We start from the raw sequence: 18,368 nt of genomic DNA on the forward strand, positions 1-18,368 counted from the left end.
GTCAATTCATAACTGGACAGTCGAGCACTAGTTAAGTGCTGTGTCTTAGTCCTATTTAACAATGTGTCTACTGCATGCGGAACCATCACGATTAGTGTATTATTCATTACTAGACCTGCAGACTGTCGAATAGAAACAGCTGCTGCTGCTGTGGCCCTTAGACAACTTGGCAATGCTCGTGCTACCGGATCCAAAGTTGACGAAAAATAGGCGCATGGCCGTTGTCTATCTCCGTATAACTGAGTCAGCACAGACAATGCACAGCCCTCCTTCTCGTGGACATATAATGTGAAAGGCTTACTGTAGTTGGGGTTACCTAACACAGGGGCCGAACATAATGCTGTGCGTAATTCGAGAAAACTTTTCTGACACTCATCGGACCAAGGAATGGGATTGGGTGTATTTGTACACGTTAGTGCCAATAAGGGTTTGGCTAATAACGAAAAATTTGGAATCCACTGTCTACAGTACGATGTAATGCCCAAGAAAGCGCGTACTTCTCTCTGCGTTCTTGGCACATTTAATTTCGCTATTGCCTGAATTCTTTCTGGGGTCAGTTTCCTTCCCTCCTTCGATAAGAGATGACCTAAGTAGGTCACTTCTTGTCGGCAATATTGGAGCTTGGAAAGTGACACCTTGTGATGTAGATCACATAGATGACGCAGTAGTGCCAATGTGGCCATTTTACATATTTTCTCAGTATCCGCGGCTATGAGCAAATCGTCCACGTACTGTACGAGAGTGGAACCTTTGGGCAAAACCATTGCGTCAAGCTGACTTTTCAGAGCTTGACTGTATATTGAGGGGCTCTCACAGTAGCCTTGAGGAGCGTGTTTAAAGCGGAAACTGCGACCACCTAAACTAAAGGAAAAAATATCCCTGCTTTCCTCAGCAATCGGGATACTGAAGAAAGCATTCTTCAGGTCAATCACCGAAAACCAGGATGCGGATGCTGGAATCATAGTCAATAATGTTGTAATGTCGGGGACAACTGGGAATTGTGGCACCACTATCTTATTTACTTCCCTAAGATCAATCACAAATCTATACACAGGTGGCTGAGAAGGGTCAGTTCGTTTTAAAACAGGCAGAACAGGACTATTGCAAACATTTCCTCGTGTTTCCTCAATTACGTCTTTCCCAATTAACTCGTAAACAATCGCTAGCAAAGCTTTTTCGCCCTCATTGGATATTCTGTATTGGGGAATTCGTGGCATTTTGACATTCGACTTCAACGTTACAATATACGGTGGAATTTCTAAAAGACCTACATCATTCGGACCAGTAGCCCAAAGAATATCCGGAAGAAATGTCAATTCTGTTGGAAGCGTATTTCTCGACAAATATATGGGAGAAACCACTTTCTTACCTAAAGTCAGTTGTACTCCTGAGGGAGAACAGTACAAAGTCGCATACAATCTTTTTAGCAAATCTAATCCTAGCAAATTTTCACCACAACCTGTTGTCAAAATAAGGGGTGCTTCGAATTCACAAGGACCAACAGAAAGAGATAAAGGGTCAGAAATCGGATTTCTAACCGGGGCGCCAGAAAAACCTACGGAAACGTTCCTTTCGCCAGACAAAGGTGCGCCAGGGAGTTTGGAGTGCATAATAGAACTCTTTGTAGCACCAGTATCCAACAGAAAAGGTTCTGACACACCCGATGTAATCACCTCAACGTAAGGTCCACTCTGATCTACTGGAACTGAAACAACTCCCTCTCCTTGTCTAAGGCTGTCCTAGCAATCGTTATTCTCCCACTGCTCATTTTCTGTGTAATACTCATCGACGTAGTATTGAGCTGTCCTGTCAGATACGTTATTTTGCTGGTCAAACCTGTTCATAGAGTTTTGTGGTGGAAGGGGACGTGCGTCCTGAGGGGTGTTTCCACGCCCTCTACCTCTAGGCGCTTGCTGACTACCACGACCTCGTACACCAGAAAACTCGTTTGTACGTTGTGGCAGGGCAGGACAGTCATATTTGTAATGACCTTCTTGTTTGCAGTATAAACACTGATTGGGACCTACGCGGTTTTGATTGTAATCGAATCTCTGCAAGTTTCTCTGCGGCTGCTGAAAAGTGTTCCGGTAGTGATTCGGACCATTATTATTTCTGTTACCACCACCACGTGGAGGATATGCTTGCTGTAGCAAAACCTTCGTTTTGAGTTCTCTAGTTTTCTTCTCTACTTTATCTTTCTCATCCTTGTCTCTATTCTCGTAGTACTGTGCGGTAGCTAATATCTGGGCTGAAGATGAGACTGCCCAAGAGCTTTCTGAATCTTTCAATTTTCTACACAAGTCTGGAAGCAGATTGTGCACAAATTTATCGACGAACAATCTCTGACCACCTTCTGTGGTCATATCTTGACCGCTGTGGTCAATGAATGTTTCTTCAAATCTGGTGAAGAAATCTGAAACAGTTTCTTCTTTCTTTTGCTTGCATGCAGATAACTTATCCCAATTTACACGTATCGCAGGCATTATTGTCTTCATGTAATCTACTATCCTACCAGGTAATTCCGCTATCAGGGGCTCAGGTTTTGCACCACCAACTTGTCGTGCATCTGCAACAGTAATATTAGCCCATGTGTCACCTAATTCCTGGTCATGATCTACATGACGAATTTTTCCCCATAAAGGCTGTGGAACAACGTTCCCGAATAACATATCGATATCGGCCAAATTCATTATACATGACCCAGCAGTTTGCGACAATTCTTTATAGTAGCCTGCAGGATTTTTACGCGGATCTGGTAGTGTTTGTTTGAGTGCTAAAACTTCTGCTCGCTTCCATGGAACATGTACCCATACTCGGTGAAAGTGGGGCAGGACAGGTGGGACAGCTGTCGCGTCACCCTCTCTCCACTGTGGGGGAACTTCTCTCATAGGGTATTGTCGTGCCTTTTTCCTACTAGATGCACTAGATTCTGATGGTGACCCAGAACTACTTCCCTTACTTCGATGTGATAATAGCATTTCAACTGCTTCTTCCACATCGGGACCTACAATCATACCCAGACTAAACTTAAACCTTATACGACACATCTCTTGTGGGAGGCAATCCTGATCATTGTCTTCTAAATCTTCGCAAAGAAAAACACACATCTGTTCGAACACATATCTCTGTGTCGCTGTTTCCCATTGATGGAAAACTTCCATGACAGACTGTAAATCATATTTTGCAGTGTCCATGACCCATTTCCGAGCTAAACTATTCAGGGAATCTCTCTCTTGATAATCGGGCAGTTGACTTCGCAACTGTCTTCTTCCTATGTTAGGGGTCGTAGCAGGCGACCCGAAAAGTGGTAAAAGAAGATTAGTAACAGTACTGGCCATTTTCTGCCGAAGGGAAGGTGAAACGGAAGAACAAACAGATGAAAGAACGGGGTGAGGTAAAGCGGGTGCAGAGATGGCAGAAGAGGTATGAGGAATAATAGATGTGGTACTAGGCAAAATCATAGAAGGGGCATTTGTAGAAAGTACAGTAGGCAAGATCGTAGAAAACACAGGAGCAACAGAAGTGGTCGGTGGGCCTGGAGGAGGCTGCACCGAAGAAGTAGGAGCCAGTTGAAGAACAGCTGGTGGGTGCTGTGGAAGAGCCAGAGGCGCAGCTTGTGCAACTAAAGGTTGCGGGGGTGCTGTAGCATTCTGCGCATAGGGCGGTGGCGAAGTTAACAATTGCGACATTAATTGGTCTGTTTCACGCTCTTTTCCTGTCCCTTGCTGAAGAGACGGCAAAACTGGATAGCACTTATCTATTGCCATTTTACGTTGCCTGTGCAATTGTTCATTTATCTGCTCTTCCTCATTATCTTTAAACTGCACAGCAGCTTGCATTACTGAAAGTCCTTCTTCTCTCTTATTTTTCTTAGCTAATTTAATTTCTTTTTGTTTGGCTTCTTTGCGCCATATGCGGAAAGAGTCAAACATCGCCGGCCGGGCTTTCTTTTTGAAGAGTTTAACTTCAAGGTTGTCTAAGATTTCAGAATCAAAGCTACCATATTGGGGCCATTTCAAAACACCGTCTTTCCTAGTGTATTTAATCCATACCTCGTTGTAAACGATGGGGCCTACCCCATGTTTAGCGTACAGGTCGTAAGTCGGAGTTCCAACTGGAGGAACCGGACATGAGTCCTCCAATCGGGAGTCCCTATTATTACTACCAAGACAAAACAAATTCCCGAGTCTAAGACTAGGCATCCTTTCTCTCTAGTCTAGTTTCAAAACTTCAAAGGAGTTATCGATTACGATATTGCTCGTGAAAACACGAGTCCTTCGGTTATGGTGCTTGCAAGAACCAATAAAAACCTTTATGTATCTCTAAGATATCACAAAGTAAGTCCAACTAAGGACTAGGAGACGCTCCACTTATACTTAACTGAAAATTATCGATGGCTTCACCAGAAGACTCGTCTCAGCGTTTCGCTCTACCGAAAATGTCAAGGGTCCAACATCAGGGCGATAGCCAGGGCAGCAGTCCTTGTAGCCGTCGAGAAGCGGGGAACCTCGCAGTAAAGACCTTCGGACCACGACGACATGCAGGGGTCGATGAGGTGGTGGGCCCTCCTCCGGAATTTTCACACGAAGCTCCTCACGATCTTCAGGCTGATTGGTACCACTGGAATCGCCCCAACGCTGGGCGCCAAATGAGGTACTGGGTTTTTAGGAACCGGTACCGAACCGGTAACCCAGCGGTGCCAGGGGATCAACACACCAAAGACCTCGGGTTCTCCTGAGTCAGACCCACAGAAACTTCAGAGTCTTCCAGGTGAAGTCAAAGATTCGTTTATTGGTTGCAACCAAGGTGACAGGGTCCTAGAAGTACGATACAAGTATATTCAGGAGACTGCACACTTTCACAAAGTTAGGCTTCTCTTCTTATACACAACATTTACCCTTTGGCGAAACATTCCTTGGGTGCGTGGTATTTCATTTATGGTTACTGATTACAAAAAGAAAGCAGAGTCATGATGACATGTACATATTTCACGTCGTGCTGCTCATAACAAATCATCCGGCAAGGCCCAACATTTCATCAGATATCGCTGGACCCCTAATAAAAATGGTCACCTCCCCACCATAAAATAAGTGAGGAAAAGGAGTGAAGAAAGATTTGAGCGAGATATGGCAGGTGTGCGTGCTGAAATGGCTTTATGGCCGGTTGGGCCTAGATATTATCTTGCTTGGCCACTGGGAGGGAACTGACCTAACGAGCTCGGCCTGGGGCAATGGTTCTAACTTGTACTGGGGTCAGGAAGAAGTCGATTAAGGAGTACGTGTCCTTGTGGAATCAAATTCGACTGGATTAAGGCCTATGTAGAGGGCAACATGCAACTAAGGGTTCAGAAGGTAAATGACGATTTCGAGGTGAAATTGTCACTCGAATATGCCGAAAATACATGTACTTGATGTACTCGTCATTTCCGGTCTTTTGATACCAAATTCGTCCTATTTCGACGAAGTTTTTATTCTCGAGTCCGGTACTATTACGGATCCATATTTTTCAGAACCACATAAGGAAGTCACGGATTGACATATACAATTGTTTCAGTTTGGAGGAAGCTGCGTGACTTGTGAAAGAAAGACAATTGACTCTTAGAGAGAGTCGGAACTGGGCTTCGAAAGGCGATGACAACATGTGGGTTGACGTTTGTTAACCAATCAGAGCTTTGGATGACAGGGAAAAGTATTCATTTTAGTGAGATTAGTTAGGGAAAAAGGTATATAAACTGACCCCTTTGGAGGGAGGGCGCTTCTCGCTTTCCGAATCCAGAAGGGCGTGACGTGCTGGCGGACTCTTTGGAGCACGTAAGGATCAATAGGGCTAAATGACTTTTACTCTTTATTTCTTTAGGCAAAGCGAGTTTTAGACAGGGAATTTAGGGCTTAGGTGATGGAAAACTGTTTATTCTTCAATTAATATGCTATTTGATTCTGCTTTATACTGACAGTCTAATTTGCAATTCCTCAAACATGCTGCTTGAATAAAAAGAATTCTAAATAAAATGCACTCTTCCTTGAATAAATAGTTAATAAAATAAGATTTTTGAAAAGACAAGCTGGCATTGTTATTTCACAGATTAGTTACCATCAGTTGATCCATCTGCCTAAGTGGCTTAATTAAATGCTGAGTTTTATAAAACCATGGTGAATTCATTATACTGCAGTTGTATATAAATGTATATATGTTTTGTGAATAGGTTTTATTAATTAGGTCACATGATTCAGTCGCTCAAAAATATGTCTTGTTAGTTTATGGGCCTTGTGAGTGTTTCATGATTAATGGTGAGTATTGTGGAGTTGGGTAGCGTTGTTATGACATATTTTCTATAGGGGCGCTGGATCAGGAGTCAAACACCTAGGCCCACTCATGTCAATATTAAGATGCATATATCCCAAATATAGCAAAATCTAAAACATATAAATCTCTTGTTTTATTAATTCTAAGTGTAAAATAATGTCTGCACACATATAAGTAAGGGTTAAGCATGTTGCAAGTTAACATATTTTAAGCATAAATAAATGATGACTTTGCGTCATCCATTTTTACCTTATATCAGCATCATTATTAATGTGTTCTCGTATAGCGCATAGCTACTCGTAGGGTTTCCCGGACCTTAGGTAGCAGGCTAAACAGCTTAAGGAGTGATGCTAGATCTAGCTATTTGGAAGATTTTTTTTATAGTAGTGCTTAAAGTATTAGTAAGATTACACTAGCATAAGTTAATTTTATGCTTTCTTCTGTTTTGAATGTGACCCACATAATACACAACATGATCACTGCCACTTTTGGTTTCCTTGCTGTAATAAAGAATTGAGAGCTTTATACGGAAAGACTGGAGACTTCCCCAGTCACACTGAAAGTGATGTACCTATTCAAGGACAACCTTGCTGTCCTAGGCTGCATTACATACTATGTATCAACTCATGTCACCTGAATTGACCCTGGGAACCTATGATTCTAATGTAATAGTATGATGAGAAATCTTAACATGTATTGTTTTGTCATATGTTTCTTCTTTCTTGTTCCCCATTGGTGCACAACCTGAGAAACATATACTTTTGTAACGAATGTAAGAAATCCTTTGTCTAAAGTCCTCTAAAAGGATCTGCTTTCCTGTTTGCAGACCAACTTTTTCCTTTTTTTAGATGTCGAATCTATTCTGGATTTTCTACTGAACTTTACTAACCTAACCATATTGGTCCACCCATGTATTTCTGTACTTATATTTTTTGTAATTTTTCTAACTTTGGCCCTTGTCTTTTATTCCTATTGAGAATATCTACTGCTTCATGCTGATGCACAGAATTTATGAAATAGAGGCAGGTCCATTGGGGAGCACCGAAGTCTGTAAAGGAAGACTACACTACTCCTGGTCAAAGTAATTGGCGCACATATCAATCAATCAATTAAGGAATTTGTAAAGCGCACTACATACCTGTGAGGGTCTCAAGGCGCTGGGGATGGGGGATGCCGCTACTGATCGAAGAGCCAGGCCATGAGAAGTCTTCTGAAGGTCAGCAAGTCTTGGGTTTGTCGGAGGTTGGTGGGGAGGGTGTTCCAGGTCTTGGCGGTGAGGTGGGAGAAGGATCTGCCGCCGGCAGTCGTTTTACGGATGCGTGGGACCGTGGCGAGGGCGAGGCTGGCTGAGCGGAGGCTGTGGGTGGGGGTGTAGAAGCTGAGTTGTTCGTTGAGGTATGCTGGTCCGGCGTTGTGTAGGGCTTTGTGTGGGTGGATGAGGAGTTTGAAGGTTATCCTCATGTTGATGGGGAGCCAGTGTAGGTCTCTCAGGTGGGGGGTGATGTGGCTGTGTCGGGGGATGTCGAGGACCAGTCGTGCCGAGGCGTTCTGGATGCGTTGCAGCCGTTTCAGGAGCTTGGTTGTTGTTCCTGCGTAGAGGGCGTTTCTGTAGTCCAGCCTGCTGGTGACCAGTGCCTGGGTGACGGTTTTTCTCGTTTCGGAGGGGATCTACTTGAAGATCCTGCGGAGCATTCGGAGGGTGTTGAGGCAGGATGCAGAGACAGCGTTGACCTGCTTGGTCATGGAGAGGGTGGAGTCGAGGATGACCCACAGGTTGCGTGCGTCGTTGGTGGGTGCTGGGGCTGTTCCCAGCGAGGTGGGCCACCAGGAGTCATCCCAGGCTGAGGGGGTGGACCCGAGGATGAGGACCTCCGTCTTGTCAGAGTTCAGCTTCAGCCTGCTGTCCTTCATCCATTCGGCAACAGCCTTCATTCCCCTGGGGATGGCTTTGGCGGTGAGAGGGTCTTCGGTGAGGGAGATGATCAGTTGGGTGTCGTCGGAGTAGGAGATGATGTTGAGGCTGTGCTGGCGGGCAACGTGGGTGAGTGGAGCCAGGTAGATATTGAACAGCGTTGGGCTGAGAGAGGATCCTTGCGGTACACCGCAGATGATCTCGGTGGTCTTGGAACAGAAGGGTGGAAGGCGGACGCTCTGTGTTCTGTGTTCTGCCGGTGAGGAAGGATGTGGTCCAGGCCAGTGCCTCCTCTTGGATTCCGTCATCGTGGAGGCACGCTATTAGGATGCGGTGGCATACCATGTCGAAAGTGGCTGAGAGGTTCAGGAGGATGAGGGCGGCTGTTTCTCCTTTGTCCATTAGGGTCCTGATGTCGTCAGTGGCGCCGATGAGGGCGGTTTCGGTGCTGTGGTTGCTGCGGAAGCCTGACTGGGATGGGTCCAGGATGTTGTTGTCTTCGAGGTATCGGGTCAGTTGTCTGTTGACAATTTTCTCTATGACTTTCGCCGGGAACTGGAGCAGTGAGATGGGCTGGAAATTCTTGAGGTCCGCCTTGGGTTTCTTCGGTACGGCGTTGATCTCGGCGTGCTTCCTGCTTTCTGGGAAGGTTGCTGTCTTGAAGGAGATGTTGATCGTTTTTCGGAGATGGGGGGCGATGGCTGTGCTGGCTTTGTTGAAAATGTGATGTGGGCATGGGTCAGATGGGGATCCGGAGTGGATGGAGTTCATGGTCTTGATGGTGTCTTCGTCGCTGACGTTGGACCAGGCGATCAGGCCGCTGGCGCGCATGGTGATCGCAAGGTTGGTGGGCTCGGCGGTGGATGTGGGGGTCATGGCGTTGAAGCTGTTGTGGATGTCGGCGATCTTGCGGTGGAAAAAGTTGGCCAGTGAGTCACACAGGTCTTGAGAGGGGGGGATGTCGTTAGTGTTGGAGCCGGGTTGGAGAGTTCTTTCACAATGTTGAAGAGCTCTTTGCTGTTGTGTGCCTTGTTGTCTAGGCGATCCTTGAAAGCGGTCCTCTTGGCGGTCCTGATGAGCTTGTGGTGTCTGCAGGAGGGGTTCTTGTGGGCCGTGTAGCTGTTTGGTGTTCGTTCGCAGAGCCAGTTCTTTTCCAGTTTTCGGCAGGTGCGCTTGGAGGCTTGGAGGTCTTTGGTGAACCATGTAGTTTTCTTGCTGGAGTGGTTGGCGGCGGGGGTCCTGAGTGGAGCGAGGGTGTCGGCGCAGTCGTTGATCCATTGTTTGAGGTTGAGGGCGGCGGTGTCGGGGTCGGTGGGTTCAGGGGGTGGTCTCAGGGCGAGGATGGTGGTCAGTTGGTCTTCGGTGACCTTGCCCCAGCAGCGGCGTGGCATCTGTTGGGTGCGGTGGTGTGTGGTGGGTTTCCTGAAGGTGAGGTGGACGCATCTGTGGTCGGTCCAGTGGGGTTCGGTGGTGTGGTTGAAGGAGACGTGGGGACTTGCGGAGAAAATGGGGTCAAGCGTGTGTCCCGCGGCGTGGGTAGGTGATGTTACGAGCTGTCTGAGTCCGAGGTTGGCGAGGTTGTTGATTAGGGCGGTGGTGTTGGCATCGTTGTTGTTCTCGAGGTGAAAGTTCAGGTCCCTGAGGAGGATGTAGTCCGTAGAGGCGAGGGCGTTGGTGCTGATGAGGTCGGCGATGGAGTCGCTGAACTGTGGTCGGGGTCCGGGCGGTCTGTAGACGAGCGTTCCTCTGAGGGTGGTATTGGGTTCGGAGTGAATCTGGAAGTGCAGGTGCTTGGCGGTGTTGAGGGTGTCGTCGGTGTTGGTCGAGACACTGATGGTGTTCTTGTGGACGATGGCGATTCCCCCTCCCACTCCGTTGGTGCGGTCTCTGCGGGAGATCTTGTAGCCTTTTGGGATGGCGATGGCGATGTCTGGGGCTGAGGTGGTGTTCAGCCAGGTCTCCGTCAGGAAGGCGACGTCGGGCGGTTGAGTCGAGGAGGTCCCAGAGTTCGATGGCGTGTTTGCGAGCGGAGTGGGTGTTGAGGGGGATATCAGTTTGCGCACCAACACTATAACGTAACTTTAACCTTTCGTTTTATCAGAGAGAGAGTGTACTTGTTTATTTTTACAACAGATTGAAGAACCTATTACAGCTCCCATGTGCATACCAACAGACACCTGATTCACACACAATTAATTGTAAGCCCAAATGGCTTTGTTTTAAGAACTTCTAAATTAACCTCTTCAATGTAACCCAATACGGAGAATCAAAACCCTGTTTTTTTGCAAAATCTTCCTCTTACCTGGTTCAATTTTTTGGCATGCAAGCATATGTTCTATTTTTTCCTGATGAGCAAATAACCATCTTCATTGGAAACATATGGCTCCCATTCCAAAATGGTCGCCGAAGGTAATAAAAGTGCTTATAAAACAAAAAGGAGCGTTTTAAAACAAAGGTAAGTTAGATAATTTTCAGAATTAAATCATGGACTAGGCGCGAGATCGAAACATGCTCCCATGCTGTTAAAAATTGTGGGGCATATTTATGAGTTCTGGCGCATCTCTGCAAATCAGCAGGGATGCGCCAGAACTGATGCGTCACGCAATTCCCTCCTTGCGGCACCACAGATGCGCCGCATTTACAATGTGGCGAACCATGGTGCAAGGAAGGGCAGATGCGTGACGCATCTTGTGGTGTACGGGCGGCGCATTGCTGGAGTAGCATCGCAAGTGCGACGCAACTCCCGCAATGTACAGAGGCCACCCATACATAACGTGGTGCGTCACTCCTTACTCCTGCTTCAAGCAGGCGTAAGGATTTGACGCAGCAGCGTCGTAAAACTGACTCAGTGAAATCTTGTAGATTTCACTGCGTCAGTTTTACGGGGCTTTCCTACGAGGGAACGCCCACCCTGCGACAGAACGCCCACATGAAACCTGACGCAGGTTTCATGTGGCGCAGGGCTTTACAACGTAACGCATCTGCCTAGATGCGTCACGTTGTAAATAGGTCGCAGGGATGCGCCACGTTTCCGCGCCGTTGCGTCACACAACGGTGGCGTAAATGTGGCGCAACCCCAACATAAATCTGCCCCTGTGTGTTTTCATTACGCTAGAACAGTCAAGGTTTGAAAACGGCCATCTTTGAAAGGGGCAAAACGTTGTTGTGCTTCAGAAAAGAAATTACAAGACGCAACCACAGAAGACATCTTGAACTATGGAACACGTCGCATTGTACGGCGTAGGCGCGTCATGAATAGACGCACGCATGCTTTCCATTTTGGAACGGGAATCTTACTCGTACAATACAATGAGAGGAGCACAACCAGATGCAGACGTGGCGGACCTTCTGTTTGTTTTGACTGTCCTTGTTCCTTACCCGTGCAATCTGCAAGCATAGGGACGCCCACCTGATGACGTCATTCCCAGTAGTTGTCAGCTGGTGGTGTGTGATTCGGGCGCCGCCGAGCGGTCGCCGGTGGTAGCACCGGCTCGGTGCGCTGCCGCTCCTGTCAGTGCCACGGTGTCCGGGAACCCCACAGGCCGTTCAGCAGAGATCGCCCCCGGCCCGGCTTGACCCTGGAGCGCCGCCGGCGGCTGGAAGAGCTGAGCAGGAACTCCCGGCAGCGGCTGCAGCGCTCCAGGATGTTCTCCAAGATCACATCTATACTGCAGCACGCCGTGGAGGCGGTAAGCAACCGGGCAGAAGGGGAGGGCTTGCTACCGGTCCACGCGAGTCCGGGGATGTTCGGCCTAGACGTGGAGTTGCTAAGGAGGGAGGAATGGGGTCATTGAGAAGACAATAGTCTACATATCCGATATCTCCATGAAGGTACGCCAGGTGCAAGGCCTGGAGGCGCCACTGAGTAGACCCCAGTGGAAGGGCGATAAGAAGGGGAAGCCTGGTGGGTGAAGTCGAGGATGAGGCCTAGTATGAGAGGACATGGGTATTGTGAAGAAGTGGACACTTTCTAGGTGAGTTAATGAAGTGCATTGCTTGGCTGAAGAGCGGACATGTCCAATTTCCCTACAGCCTTTGAATGCAGGGAGAAGAGGCCAAGCCATGTGAATCGTGCAGCTTATGGCACAGGTGAAGAAATGAACTGTCTGAACTCCTGACATAAGGGTGGAGAAAGGTTACAGGACACTCTGAAGCCTCTGACACAGGGTACACAAGCGATTTCCTGCAGCTCGTAAAACACATTAGTCAAGGGAAATGGACTTGTCATAAGCAGCGTAGTCAGTTAACATCCCCATCTTAAGCAAGGGTATCATGAGTGTTTCACCTATGCCTGATTTATGTCAGTGGGGTCTTTTTTTGGTGGCATTCCCGTGTATTTCTCCATTTGCTTTTCTTTTTTAACCGAAATCACAGTTTAAGTACTTTCCACCATTTTTAAAGTGCTCCTACAGTAATTGATCTTCATGCAAAGAACATCATATTTGGCCACGGTGAACAAGAGCCCAAAACCATAACATAATAAGATGAAGCATGGGGGAAATGGCAGATTTGCTGTGTTCTTTCTTATTTTGATCAGTGAGTTCGCCAGTGGCCTGTCATATCCTTATAATGTATCGACAGTAGTTTATTTCATTAGTACAATAATGTATGCTTGTTATTGTAAATAGGATTCTCATATTCCCTGATTGATAGTGACTTTTTGTACTGTTCAGAAGTGGGCTGCTAACATTAGAAAGTAATGTGTTTTAATGCAAAAAAAGAAGTAGTCTTCTTAGGATGGTACATAATTAAGCCAACGCCTATTTATGGTTGACTGATTTCTGAACTCCAGCTGTCTTGTTAGAATTATAGATTGCAGATTTGTGTACTCAAATTTAGTTCTAGAAAGCCAAAGTGCTTATCTATATAATGGAGCAATCAAGTCCCTATTTAATTAACAATCCTTGACAATACTAGTAGGGTAGAGGTGTGGCGCCGCGGCCAGGGCGACTGACGCTGGAATCTGGGGACCACGTTTGATCCCCGGCTCCGGCGGCAGGTTAGCCCAGCACCATGTGACTCTGGGCAATAGCTCTCTTAATCTTCCCGACGGCCCCCAGCGCCTAGAGACCCTTACGGGTGATTGTGCGCTTTACAAATGTGGACTTTACTTTACTTTAGTAATTATGGCGTGTAGCTGCAAGTGCGTCTGAAATCACAGGTGAGTTTAGGCTCTTCATCATACATGAACTGTCACTCGTGCTTTCACTCAAGTGTTCATTCATTAACCCACTGGCTCATTCTTACATTCACTCACTTATCTATCGACGATAAAACACACACAAACTCATCATCATTATTGATCTTTATTTGGATATGTATTATCCATAAAAGTACACACATTTCACATAATCCATCGTCAATAAGAAGGTTGTAACTAAACATTGATTATATCACAAGCATATAGTTTAAACATTTCTCATAGTCAGTTACATAATCCTTCATCAATAAAATGTTAAAACCGGATTTCATTCTACAACCAGTCGATAAAATATTACAAGGAAATCACGCATAGCCAATTGCAGATTCAATACTAAAGTGCCAGGGTGCAATGTGCAAATATGCAGGGAGCAGGCAAATTAATAGATCACATAGCCATTTGCAGCTTCAATACTAAAGTCCCAAGGTGCAATGTGCAAATATGCAGGTGGTAGTCAAATTAATAAATTACATTAAAATTACAAATAGCAGCATTATGTAAAGGTGCCAGTGTACAGAAACAAGGAAAAATTGTAAACAAAGTACTCTATGTGCCTGCATATTAATTGTATTACATATTCCCCTATTTAAATGTACAATCCAAAGGTATATATAAAGTGCGACCTGGTCCAACATTCAAGGATTCATAGAAGAGCGTGAACGGATAGCCATTTTCAAAAAGGTGCATACTCAGTATATTAAATCATCATTTTTAACCTGCAGAATTATTTTATAGGCAACCTTAAAGTCCGTTATCCCCTTTGACCTAAAAAACTTTATCAATAACTGCATACTATATTTTTGATAAAAGGTACTAAAAAACAAAAATGCAGCATGGACTGTTTTCCTAAATTGCCTCATGAGCCAGCCAGATCATCAATATTGGGTTGATATCCCAAGGGGAAATACAGCAAATATTTTATTGTACCCGATCTAAGGCGAAAAAGAAGGCTTCGCTCCCAGCAAGTAGTATCTTTTAACAAATAACTAACGGGTAAACAGGATGGAGGTCCGCCTTCTTCTGCCATTGTTATGTATTGTCCCATGGATACTTTAGTAGACTCCTGGGCATGTCTTATGTCCCCATAATGTTTATATAAAAGTTTACGGATAGTCTTTCCATCAATTCTATCTAATTGGTCGGGGTTGTAAAAAATATGGCTAAGGTTAACAGCTGTCAAATTTGCCCGTACTTCAGCAATCCACGGTATGTCACCACCCCTGTCAAATTTTAGGCAATCAGCCAAGATTTCCCTCGTTAATGTAGCTGCTGGATTTTGCCAGACTTTTAGCCAAAATATGGCAGGGCGGGACTGTAGTAAATGAAATGCGGAGACAACGAGGTATCCAGTAACAGGATTTAATCCACAGGTAAAACTCCACCCGGCAGCGGAGCGTCTGATCAGCGGTAAGCCCAGTATACAAAGCCAACCGTAGATCTACCAACGTCCCTGCACGGGTGTGCATACATTCATATCTAAACATATTATGAGCACGAGAACTGATCCAATCGTTATACGTCGCGTGGTACTCTCCATGCACGAGATGTTCCACGCGGCGTATAACGCTGTACTAGAATATACATTACACTACACCACCTTCCCGCTTATAACAATAAACAAAATCAAGACAGTAGATACCTAAAATTTTACAAATTCATTATATCTCTCTGGTATTTTGATACATCTACCAAAAGAAGAACATTTTTGACTTTCAACAGAGTTTTGATCCTCTACATTTTGTTCTCTAGAAAGAGGTTCATCAAAATGACGTGGAACTACTAACTCATGTCTGACTGAACATGTTTCATCCGGTCGATTAGAATTTACCAATAATTGGGGTTCTTTAATCCAAAAAGACCAGTCTAAGTTTTCAGATATGTCGGTGTTCATTTTACTTTTGATAATTTCAGCTTGACGTTCTGTAATCTTTACTAATTGTCGCTTATTCCACCAACCTCTTTTATTAAGAAAAGCAGACCCTTTACCAACTTTTAACACTTGGACAGGTTTACCAAATTTTGAACGTCCTTTCGTTATTTTCCCAGGACTTTTAATCAAGACCCAATCTCCCACATTAACATCAGTAAAACTATTGTTTACACCTTTGTCAAAATTCAATTTCATTTGATCTTGTTTAGCTTGAACCATATTTTTGATTGTATGAGACTCAAATGGTTTCTTTACAGAATCTTTGTGTAACCATGATGGAAATAAAACAGAACGATTTTCTCTTCCTCTTAATAGAGAAAAAGGGGATACACCTGTTACACAGTGAGGGGAAGTGTTGTAATGCCATACTTTTTGAGTAACAAATTCTTCCACTTTATAACCACAAGAGACTGCAGTCTGAATACCTTCTTTAATTATTCTATTTCCTCTCTCCACAAGACCATTTGAAGATGGTGAATATAAAGCAACTTTGAGTTGTTTGACATCTAAACCCTCCAAAAATGCATGTATCTTATCAGACACAAAATGGGTACCATTATCTGTAACTATGTACTTCGGGGTACCTTCCAACTCAAAAACTTTCTTTAGAAAAACAATGGTGGAATTCGAATCTGGATGTTTTGACAAAATCAAAGTATAACCATTTGGAAAAATAATCAACTAAAAGGATCACATATTTATTTTCTTGTTGAAGAATAGAATATGGTCCCGAAAAATCTACAGCAACTTTCTCCCAAGGGGTATCTGGAAATTCTGTGGGGTGTAATGGCATTTTCATTGTACGCCAATGCTTATCAGACAATAAGCACTCAGGACAAGAATCAATCAAATTCTTGACCTGAGTATCCAGAGATGGCCACCAATAGTTTTGCTTAATTCGCATAGCTGTCTTTGTTACTCCTAAATGTCCCTGGTGTGCTAAATTAATGATTGATTCTCTTAATCTAAAAGGAGGAACAAATTTCTCACCTTTACGAACAATATCATTCTCCACAACTAGTTGATCTGCCACTTGAGCAAAACTCCGTAACTCTCCACTCAAATTCCTTGGTTCAGGCCACTGTTGAGTTGAAAATTCTATCACCTTCAATAAAACATTATCCTCTTTAGTACTATTCTTCCAGTCTTCTTCTGAAATGACAGTACTAATTTCATTGACAGCATCTATCAATGTACCACACTCTACATCTTCCTCAACAGAATCTTCTTCATCATTATTGGACATAGCCATTCTGGATAAGCAATCAGCTCGGAAATTTTTTCCACCTACTATATGTCTAATTGTAAAATTGAACTCCTGTAACTTTGATACTAATCTCATAAGTCGAGCTGATAAAGATGGGCAGGGTTTGGTAAAAATGTAGATCAAAGGCTTGTGATCGGTTACTAGTTCGAATTTCCTCCCCCAAATATACATTTTAAATTTATGAACAGCCCAAGAACAAGCTAACGCTTCCCTTTCTATCGTACTGTATCTTTGTTCAAACTTTTTCAATGCTCTTGAAGCAAATGCGACAGTTTGTTCTTGACCGTTCACTTTCTGGGTAAGAATTGCCCCTAAACCAGATATACTGGCATCCACTGTAATAGTAGATACAGCATCTTCTCTAAATGCATGAATGGCTTTTGCAGATATAATCATTTTCTTAACCTCACTAAAGACTTTATTTAATTCCTCAGTCCAAACAAAAGTTACTCCTTTTCTTAAAAGTTGTCTCAGTGGTTCTACTAACTGCGAATAAGATTGCACAAATCTTGCGTAATATTCTGCTAGTCCAAGAAACGATCTTAAAGCGTCTTTGTCTGGGGGTGGTTTTGCTTCTTCAATAGCCTTAACTACAGAAACCTTGGGAGTGATACCTTTATCTGAGACAGTATGGCCCAAGTACTCAATCTCATTTACTGCAATTTTACATTTTTCTTTATTAACTGTCATATTTCTAGACATTAGAATTGATAAAACTTTTTTAATTATTTTGTTATGTTCATGTAAGGTTTCTGCAAAAATTAAAATGTCGTCCAAGTAAGCTTGTACTCCTTCAATTCCTTGGAATAACTCATCCATCAACTTTTGGAACACACTACCTGCAGACGCCAACCCAAAAGGGAGGCGCATAAATTTGAACGCTCCAAAAGGAGTAATAAAAGAAGTAAGTTCTTGTGACTCTTTTGACAAAGCCACCTGGTGGTATGCTGACCTCAAATCTATCAATGAAAACCATTTTGCTCGACCAATGTTAGCTAGTAATTCGTGAATTCTCGGTAAAGGATGGCAGTCAATAATAATGTTCTTATTTAAAGAGCGTAAATCCGCACACATCCTAATTTTATTTGTCTTTTTTCGAATGACTACGATGGGTGCGACCCATTGTGAAGAATTAACAGGGGAAATGACACCTTGTTTACATAAATCATCTAACATCGCTTTTAATTCTGTTCTAACACTTAATGGAACAGCCCTGACTTTGTGTGTGATTGGTTGAGCTCCTGGAATTAACCTGATTTTATGTTCGAATCCTTTCACACTTCCAATTTTTTCTTCAAACACAGGTTTAAATTCTGATATAATGTCCTGAATATTTACATTAGAACTCTCTATGTTTGCTATAGTTGTTTTATCAGAATTTGTTTTACATTTTGGTAAATCTCCCACTTTGATGGGATTTTCATCACCAGGAACTAAATAAAGACCCATTAATGCTAAATCTTTCCAACCTACTATGTTTTTACCTTTTTCTGCTACGTAAATTTTTGTAACTGTTTCTCTTCCCAAACACTGAACTAAACCTTCAAAATAACCTAGCATATTAATATCTTTTTCTCCGAATGCTCTTGGATTAACATCAGATTCTATTAGTACCACTCTTTTGTCCCATTTTTCATAAAAGGTGGAATCTCTGAGAATGGTGTAAGGTGACCCTGAATCCGCCATCACCTGTAATTGGACATTATCAATAATGGCTGAACATAAAGGGCCCTTAATAGATTCTACATCACCATTA

At 44.0% G+C, this 18,368-nt stretch overlaps 1 protein-coding gene across 1 annotated transcript in view; it reads left to right on the top strand.

Moving 5' to 3' along the window:
• The first annotated feature begins 11,484 nt into the window (after positions 1-11,484).
• FHIP2A (FHF complex subunit HOOK interacting protein 2A) overlaps positions 11,485-18,368 on the top strand; it is a 359,146-nt gene continuing 352,262 nt past the window's right edge. The window contains exon 1 of the mRNA XM_078643886.1: positions 11,485-11,904. Coding sequence (XP_078500012.1) covers positions 11,860-11,904 — 45 coding nt within the window. The 5' untranslated portion in view covers positions 11,485-11,859. The remainder of the gene's footprint in view (positions 11,905-18,368) is intronic.

Source organism: Lissotriton helveticus, chromosome 5_1, assembly GCF_964261635.1.
Source record: "Lissotriton helveticus chromosome 5_1, aLisHel1.1, whole genome shotgun sequence".
NCBI lineage: Eukaryota > Metazoa > Chordata > Amphibia > Caudata > Salamandridae > Lissotriton > Lissotriton helveticus.